General features: G+C 39.4%; 1 protein-coding gene across 1 annotated transcript; it reads left to right on the top strand.

Annotated features, from left to right (window-relative positions):
- On the top strand, positions 1-9,628 carry emp2 (epithelial membrane protein 2). Its single transcript, XM_061846159.1, has 5 exons — positions 1-208; positions 6,282-6,535; positions 6,771-6,879; positions 6,963-7,103; positions 8,104-9,628. The coding sequence occupies exons 2-5, from the start codon at positions 6,458-6,460 to the stop codon at positions 8,271-8,273; spliced, it is 498 nt and encodes a 165-aa protein (XP_061702143.1). The 5' UTR covers positions 1-208; positions 6,282-6,457; the 3' UTR covers positions 8,274-9,628.

Here is a 9,628-nt window from a genome sequence, read left to right as displayed (position 1 = left end):
ACCACAGCAGCGGGGCCACAGAGAGCAAGTGTGCGTCTCCAACTTTTTTGGGGGGAGTCGATTGATTATGTTGTGTTGCTGTAGCCGAGTTGCGCCCGGAGACTTGCTCTCGTAATATTTGCTTACTTTAATACATTTGTTTTTATTGTTCCAAACGCTGTCCCACCCGGAGCTGCGCGTATATTTCACACAACGTTCTTCAAACTCAGTGAGTATAATACTTGTGTTTGGATGTAGTTTGAATGTTGCAAACGATCTACTGTATACGTGACCGTGATACACTTTATTCTTCTCTCATATCTACAGAGTTGCACCGCTGTAATGAATTGTTAGATCGTGTGTTTGTTGTTTTTTTTTTTTCCCTGTTGCTTATTTTTACACACAATCTAGTTCAACTTTGTGTTCGTCTTCTTTCTTACTCAACTGCATTTTTCTGCTGAATGCAACCTAATGAATACATGAATTTACGGCAAGATCCAAGTTAATTAGAAAATGACATCCCATATGGTGTATGTTCATGTGAGGTTTAAAGCCGCCATTATGTTTTGAAAAACAACCCCCCACCCGCCTTTTTTAACATTCCAACCTGCCTTTTTCATCTTCCATATGGCAACTCTTCATTCAAATAATGCACGTGGTATTTGGCTGTTTCCATTTTTTGGGTGGCTTTTCTGTTTAAATAAATCGTAATCATACTTTGTTCTTAGTTTTGCTGCATGCTTACTGTCTAAAATGATCGATTATGACGAGTATGAATATCCCTTGGACCAATTTAGTTAGGACGAGATTCTGCCCTCTAATGGTAAAAAAAAAAAAAAAACTTAATGCAGGCTGATGAGTGAAAATCATAAAATAGTATTTGACTAAAGCATTTTAAATTTACAAACCAAGAAAGTATACTAAAATGTAAAATTACTATTCACAATTGATTATAGTAACTCAATTTATAAATGTAATTTTTCTTCACAGTTATTTATTAAGAGATTAATTGTATTTTAGTGTCTTTATAGTGCGTAAACGAATCAGTACTAAACTGTGTAAATTGGACAATAGTATATATGACTTAAAGAAAGTTATTTCAAAATTTTGTAATCACTGTGGCCCCCTGAAGAATTGACAGACTGCCTCTCATTTGACGGCAAGCCAAGTGTTGGTTTTTCCAATATTTTCCGTCATCATAAAATCAGCATGAGCAGAGGTGTGTGAAATGGAATACTCGGTTTGGGTGAGATTTTTGAAAGGTACTGACTGATGAAATTGATTAAGAAAACACATTGATGTGTGTAGCACATAAACAGGGATGGAGAGAATTTTGGGGGGGTCTCTAAGCTACTCTCTGCCATGTGGGGGCCATTACTCTTGGCTGTCACTTTAGGAATGTCTATGAACAACACATGTGTTGACTCAAACACACACTAAAAACATGTCAACGTCCAACAAGTAAGAATTCCAATGTCAGAGGGAAATCTTTCAACCCTGCAGAAAAAACAGTGGCGTGCATACGTGTGTGTTTATGCGGGCATTTGTCCACCTTATGAGGCCCTAATGAGTGTGAACTACACACACATTGCGTATGTGTGTGCATAACATCAATACACCTACTGTTAATATAAATTTGGCACATTTTATTTGCCTGAGAACCTTGAATAAGTAAAGTTAGAAATGCCCTTTTATATGGAAAGTGACTTTGGTAAGAAAAGAGTTGTAATTTTTTCACAACTTAAATATCAATTTCATTTTAGCTTGCTTTACTGCCAAGAGAGGATTCATCAAATTTCCTGTTAACTTACATTGAACACCAGTGTTTCTCAGATGTGGGAAAATACTGGAACAACTTTCACCAACAACAAAGATTGAAAATTTTCATCATTATTCGGACCTTCCCAAAACTTTTTGACTATTGCTGACACATGAGCAGAGGCGAATAGGATTAGGTAGTCTTTTACATTTCTGGTTCCCGCCTCAATAGAGTAAGCTTACGTGGTTGCTTTGCATCTGACTTTGGCGTATGTGAAAATCCAGTAAGTCTGGAACTGGTGGTGCAATAGAGTTTATGTGAAGTGTGTGTATTTGTTTGCTCTTCCCGAAACAAATCTTTGTATTGACTGAATGACAAGGAAGATGTGCCTTTTGTGTTTTTAGTACAAATAGACCTTGCACTAGCGTCAGGAAGGGCATCCGGCGTAAAAATTGTGCCAAACATATATATGCGTTCATCTGAGATGACACGCTGTGGCGACCCCGAAAGGGACAAGCCGAAAGAAACTTGCTTGCTTTACTATGATTTGTCTAAACACAAAGTGCCTTCAATGACCTCCCTACACATGCATGCAATACACGAATAAATAGACATTGTGAACAAAAGAAAATAAAGACAATTGCATTTGGAAACAATTTGGGGAAGGACCCTTTTTCATGCACTATGTTTGCGTTACAGTGGGCAAAGCAAGGTTCAGATCTATGCTTGGAAGGGTTGAGTGTGTGAAGAACACAATTGCCTTAAGCTTGAGCAAATGGACACAAAATGGCATTGCTTCAAACTTGATTTGTATTGGAATGATTACAACAATCCTTTCCTAGAACTACTATGAAGTTAACTTAAACGGATGCAAGAAAATGCATGTTAGACGCAAAGCAATCTGAAATGAATGTCTGCGTGTAGTTGTCCCAATAAATGGTTCCAAGGGAGGACTTAGTGCAGAGAATGTCACATTTTTCAGCAGTACAACTTAATTTGGAGCCGGAGGGCTCCACTGAAAGATTTCATGTCAACTTCCTCTTCTCTGATCATCAGATTTCAGCCATTTTTCCCCAAAGCCAGCAAGAGGAGTTGGGAGAGCAGAACAGAGAGACAGAGAGAGTGCAAGAGGGGGGGGGGGGGGGGGAGGGAGAGAGAGAGAGAGAGAGAGAGAGGAGAGAGAGAGAGAGAGAGAGAAAGGGACGGTGGAGTGAGATCCAGAGGCCCAGTTAAGTCTGTGGCTTTGTGTTTTATGAAAGAAAAGGACATTAAATGTCAGCATTTTCCACGTCTCTCTCTCTCTCGCGCGCACACTCACACACACACACACACACAACTTGAACAGAGTCCCCTAGCTTCCTATTATAAGGGTGAGTGGAAAAGAGGAATGGTTGTATTTTGTGTCTCTTTGTCTGTGTATGTCAGTCGAGGTGGCTGCGAAAAGCGTACAATGGAAGAAGGTGCGATGGGTCTGCACTTGAATGTGCTGTTGATTGTGTTTTGTATGCATCATAAATATTATTCCCAGGTAGGAACACAGTTTGGATCATTTATTAAATAAATAAAGTGCCAACTGGTAGATGTAGCATTATGACTAAATTAGTTAATGAAGACTGTTTTTTGCTTGTTGATTGAAATGGAACAGCTGCTGATTTGTAAATGTACATCTACATCTACGACATGAGACTTGTGAAAACAATGTAATGCATGCCAGACAAGCAAGGCTAACGTATGTGGCATGTGGACATCATTACTGTGTGTGTGTGTGGTGTGTGTGTGGTGTGTGTGTGTGTGTGTGTGTGTGTGTGTGTGTATGCAGCTGCTGGCTGGCGTCTGAACCGAGTATTAGTGCAAGCACACTTTAAAATCACTCCTGAGTGATATACTTTAGGAAGGGTGGTCTGTGTACAGTGTTCCCCTCCTGTTGCTGTTTCATCCCTTGCAGATTTTTGTATGGAACGTTTGTCTGATGCAGAGGGTCATTGTATAGACACTTTGATCAAACATTAACAGTATTCTTAAAAGAAATGTAGTGTAATGGCCTCGCAAATGGAAAAGAAGACCCACTGTTGGCGTTGTACTTTCCTCAGTGTAATTAATGAATGTTGGAAGAGAGTAAAACAAACGTATAAAATGTAACTGCACCTATTGTGGGTGGGTGTCACACATATACCCTCAGTGAAAAAAATAACAGAATTTACACCACAAAACATAAAATACATTCAAAAATATTGCAATAAATCTTTTGGCGATGCATGCAGCCTGTTTAAGCATTTCCCAAATCTAGTACAGTACATTTTTTTATTTTCCACTTTCTAACCACAATTCTTTTAAGTACAAAATATATAACAAACAATAGTATGTGCCCTGCGATTGAGTGGCAACCAATTCAGGGTGTACCCCATCTCTTGCCTGCAATTAGCTTGAATAGGGTCCAGCAACCAGTGACATTTGTGAGGATAAGCAGTAAAGATAATGGATGGATGGATGGATCCTAGCGGGAAGTCACAAAGGTAGTACTTTGCTGCAAGTGGTTTCGACAAACACTGTAACGCAAAGGGAGCGTGTGCTCATTATAGAATTTACATGCAGAGTTTACATGCTTCTCATGTCAGTTGTCAGCCATCAAATTTGATTATTCAGTGTCTGCAATATGTTTGGTAAAATTTAAGTTTGTCCATATTTCTGCTTGCTGTATACACCACTTCGTTACAGTATTACTCAGTTCTGTTTACATTCTTCTTTTCATTCACACAAAAGAGTTAACAGCGGACATGATACGATTCGAGGGACTGTACATGGGTGCACATCTGGGAAGAATGGAATTAAAACTAAAGTGTAGCGAAGCAAGAAGTGCTACGAGAGGATCTATAAATGTCAGCTTACTCAGAGAGCTATTAATTAGAGCTATTAATTATTTCACAATTTGTTATCGGGCTCATTGCGACCAGTGGTATAATAAAACTAATAATAATTAATAAGGCACATTTTTTCCGAGTTCACTGGGCTATCGTGTTTACTTTTCAGAGTACAATGATGAGGAGCGTTAAGCAAAAGCAGTTGTTTACATTCCTATCTAAACGTCCAACCTGGTGTCCCATGTTTCAAAGTCACTGCACGCCACCATTTCTTGATTTACCCTCTAGTTTCCTGTCCTGGTCACCTCAAACGGGGTCAGTCCATCTCCTGGCAGCACTCCCATACCCACTTGTGCTCACACAAAATTGTGGCCTGCTTCCTGTTGGCGGGAGGAGTCTGTTTTTACTACGATTCCATTTTGGCGAAGGGAGCCAATTCCTTTGGTGTCTGGCCTGTGTGTGTGTGTGTGCGGCTACATGTGTACAACTGTGTATCTGCCAACTCAGCTCCTTTTAATGTTCACCTTGGGTGGCAGTTACCAAAATACAAATCATATGTGTGCATATCATAGTCTTCTGTTGTGTTGATTCCAATCAAATCTAATCCAATTTTATTTGTTAAGCACTTTAAGAGCAAATAAGTGCACCAAAGCCCTCTACAAAGCAGTAAATAAATAACACCAAAGAAAAAAGTTCACATAAAACATAAAGGTAGGTTAATAAAAAGACACACGTTTGTCATAAAAGGAGCAATAAAATCATTAGGAGTAGAAATTCATTCAAGCATCAATTCATTTTCCGAACCACTTATCCTCACAAGGGTCGCAGGTTTGTTGGAGCCTATGCAAGCTGGATTTGGGTGAGAGGCGGGGTCCACCCTGAACTGCTCCGCAGACAATCGAAGGGCACAAATATTATACCCACATTCTCACCTATGGGCAATTTAGAGTCTTCAGTTAACAGGGAAACGGGAGCACCCGAAGAAACCCCACACAGGCTCTAGTCAGTCAGTCAGTCAGTCAATCAATCGAAACTTTTATTTTTAAGATAGATTCTATCTATCTATCTATCTATCTATCTATCTATCTATCTATCTATCTATCTATCTATCTATCTATCTATCTATCTGTCTATCTATCTGTCTATCTATCTATCTTCCATTTTTACTGAAAGCTACATTTGGATAATTGCTCACAGATGGAGGAGTTTCAACACTTCCACGGTACATTTGTTCCCTCTGAAAGAGCTTTAATTGGCACCCTAAATATGGAATTTAGCAAAACCCTTGCTCTGCTCATTCATCATGGATGTAATAACAGGAGCGCTGCGCTATGGAAAGATGTATCTAAACAACAGTAATGCAAAAGGGGGGGAAATGTACTATGGGGTAATTATATCATAAATTCACTCCCCCCAAAAAGTAAAACAAATATTTCCATGAAGATATTATTAAAGTCATGCTGTGGTGATCGGATGAGCTTCTTGGATACAGGTGAACACACAATAATATGGGGTTTTGTAACAGGTTACACTCGGCAGGATAGTTAAGTTCCTCCACACTGAACTGATTCAAGCATGCCTTTATGTACCATCCTCTGTACACTTGAGTTCAGAAAAGACAGAAAACAGCCTTTGCCAAATTCTTCCAGCTAAGCTGGTATTGTATTCTGTGTTTGTTACTCTAGACCAATTTGTTTGATGTGAGGACGCCCTGATCCAGCTTGATTTCCAACCTGCGAAGCTGAGATTTCCATCACAAACAGGATTAATCAACTAGTCAGACCCGGTTACACGGAAGCATTTTGCCAACTATCTGCATCCATCAACTGGCTGACAAGTTAGTCGAACAGAGGGGGCAGCCATGTTGATCATCTTAGTCCTCATCATCCTCTTCCATTTGGCCGCAGCCATCCTCCTCTTTGTTGCAACTATACACAACGTGAGTACCAAACTCATTTTACATTACCCTTCATCACAAATGGCTTATAGATCATTTGATTAGGAAACAATGGACCAGAAGAGAACTTTCCAGAACATACATAACAACCCTGGCTAAACCTAGCTCCTCCCTGACACACAGTCTCTGTATTCCCAAAACATTTCCAAAATGAAGCCAAATATAATAACGTCGCAGAAAGGAGTTTTTCACTGTGCTACTCACCACTGTGTTGTAGGCCTGGTGGTTGGTGTCAGCACCTGGACGGGATGTACTCTACACGGACCTGTGGTACTCTTGCAACAACACTTGCTTTCAGATTGCAAAGAGCCACACTCCTGATGCAGGTGGGAAGATGTACCGTCTGCAGGTAGTGTCATGCGGATTTGTGTGATGTGGGATTTTCTAACAGTAGTTTCCCTCTCCTCAGCCTACCTGCAGACAGTCCAGGCCACCATGATCCTGGCCACCATTTTGTGCTGTATCAGCTTCTTCGTCTTCATTCTTCAGCTCTTCAGGCTCAAGCAAGGAGAGCGATTCGTCTTCACCGCAATTATTCAGCTGTTAGCCTGTGAGTGAAACAAATACATGACTAAGTTTACTCAATTCATTGTATGCATCAGAAAGTAATGATTGGGGAGTCACTTTTTTAAAAATCTGCTTCTGTCCGGCTTCTTAACTTTGGCACAGAAATGAACATCATGAGTTCTGGATCACCACGAAAGGCCAAGCAGAACTGTGCCATGAGTTAGAACAATAAAGTTTTTCTTTCTGTGAGATTTATGACATTGGGAAAGACTTGGAAGTAGACAACCCAAAGAGTAACACTATTACAGTAATGTAATACAGTGGACCCTCGCATATTCCCCCGCTATAACCTCGCTATATACAGTAAGTGCTATCCACTTACTATTTCATATACCAAGTTTGCCGTTCTTATTTGCAAATTCCCTTATTTATAACCTTTTTATTTGACCTATCCTTCGTTATTCACATAAACCCCCACTTATGTTATGGGTAGGGTTAGTTTTATGTTGTAATTAAGTCATGTATGGCATGACTAATACAAATTGTATGTAAAATAAGAACTGAGCCCTGCCCCAATAACAAAAATACAAAATATGCGAGTAATTGACTCCCCTCCTAAAAATTGCCTAGGTTTGCCACAAGATGGCAGCAGAGCACCACTTATGTCTAAATAAAGCTCTTTAATTCACCTCAGCATTGTTACTTGGTACCAGGTTTCCACAATATAGTGGCAAAGCACTGCTTTTGTCGAAAAGAATACCCTCAACTCCCTTCACCTTAATTATTTTGGACCAGAGTGTTATAAAATGCCGCTAAAATCTATATTTTGGGGGGCTGAGTGCAAAAACAGCAAATAAGTGAGCTAATTAACAGAAATATGGTCCCCAAAAAACAGACAATAGGTAAACTGGATTTGCATTTCATTGCAATTCCAAATTAAAATCCAGTATGGATTATGTCTAAAAGTGCTGCATGATGATGCTGCTATTGACATAGAAAAGCTACCTAATTTGCACTTGTCTTTTTAATGTTTCTTCCTCCAGCTGCGTGTGTGATGATCGGGGCCTCCATTTACACGGCTCAGAACAAGTCGTTCCACCATATCAGTCTCCACGACGGCTCTTATGGATCCTCCTATATTTTAGCCTGGGTCAGCTTCCCAATGACTCTAATCAGCGGTCTCATGTATGTGGTGCTGAGAAAACGCAAGTAGATGTCAATTGATGGCCGTACGGTATACAATATGAAATCGAAGTCCTGGGATGTACAGTGAAAAACTCAAGAAGACAATTGTGCAGTATGCTTACGTAGCAGTATGGAGGCAATTTACATGCCCCAATTTCCCCTCCAAAAACAACAAATAACACAGAGATCTAGCATTGCATTTCACTGATAGAAGTGTGGATTTTGACTAACGCTGTTCTGTTCTCACTGAACGTTGCCAAGGGTGCATTTAAAACCCTCTCCCCAATAGACATTGATAAATATTGGTCCTTTGAGAAATTTCCAATGGGTTGTCTGGTGAATTGCAGCAACTCCACAACATTCTGCACACTTTTAAAAGCCTGAACGAATGGCAAGGAGCCTGAGCCGTGTTTGTTCAATTTGCATTTCAAGTCGGACAAGAACCAACCGATTTCCCTGAAGCCCCGACCAGGGTTCATTTGCATCAAATCGAGGCGAGCATCTCCATGTAAATGCTCATGAGCTGTCTTTCAGCTGGAGTAGAGGAAGAACATCTACGATTACTGACGCTTCTTTGTGCATTTAGTGAGAATGTATCGTTTGATTTGTATAGAACTGGTCATTCAAGTTATTAAAATCCACAAAACATCTGACTGGAGTTTTTTTTTTGTGTGAAGATTTTCCATTTTTTTTTAAACAACAAATGCTTACTGTCATTCTTGATTATTATTATTATTATTTTTTTTTTTTACTATAGACTACCGACATCTTGTCACCACGTTTTCGTCTTTTATGGCTCATTGTCATGATTTCCATCAATGTAAGCATTTGGGTTGAGTTAAAAAAAAAAAAAGCTGGGAGATTTGTCATGCAGGGTCCACACCCCTTTTTGAGATGTTATTAACAAAACATTTTTGTACATATTTGCTGTGTGTGTCTAGTTCAGAGTGTTGCGGACTGAAATACTAACATCTTTGGTAACACACACACAAAATAAGATTAGAAATTATGTTAACTATAGCATATAAGAAATGTAGTGATAGTAGTTTTAGTATTTGAACATTTTGTCTGTTCTGCTTTTACATCTGTTGGTGAAATGGTGAAACACTGAAACCAATGATGTGCTGCGATGTTTTGGGATTTAAATGACAACATAAACTTGAAATGGGAATGTTTTGTTATTTTTGTCATTTCATGATGCTATTTTGTTTCTCTTCAATGAAAACTGAGACAAAGGCTATTTATTAAACCAACTGTAACTCGTTGTCACATCACAGGTGAGGATGAAGTGAGTCTTTTATTCTGCCGTATTTGTCATTCCAACCTGCTTCGCATTGGAAATTATTTCTGGCTAATAATATTTGCTCATAAAATACCACTAAC

This window comes from Syngnathoides biaculeatus, chromosome 16 (genome assembly GCF_019802595.1).
Source record: "Syngnathoides biaculeatus isolate LvHL_M chromosome 16, ASM1980259v1, whole genome shotgun sequence".
In the NCBI taxonomy this organism is placed as follows: Eukaryota; Metazoa; Chordata; class Actinopteri; order Syngnathiformes; family Syngnathidae; genus Syngnathoides; species Syngnathoides biaculeatus.
This window is presented reverse-complemented; position numbering and strand designations above follow the sequence as displayed.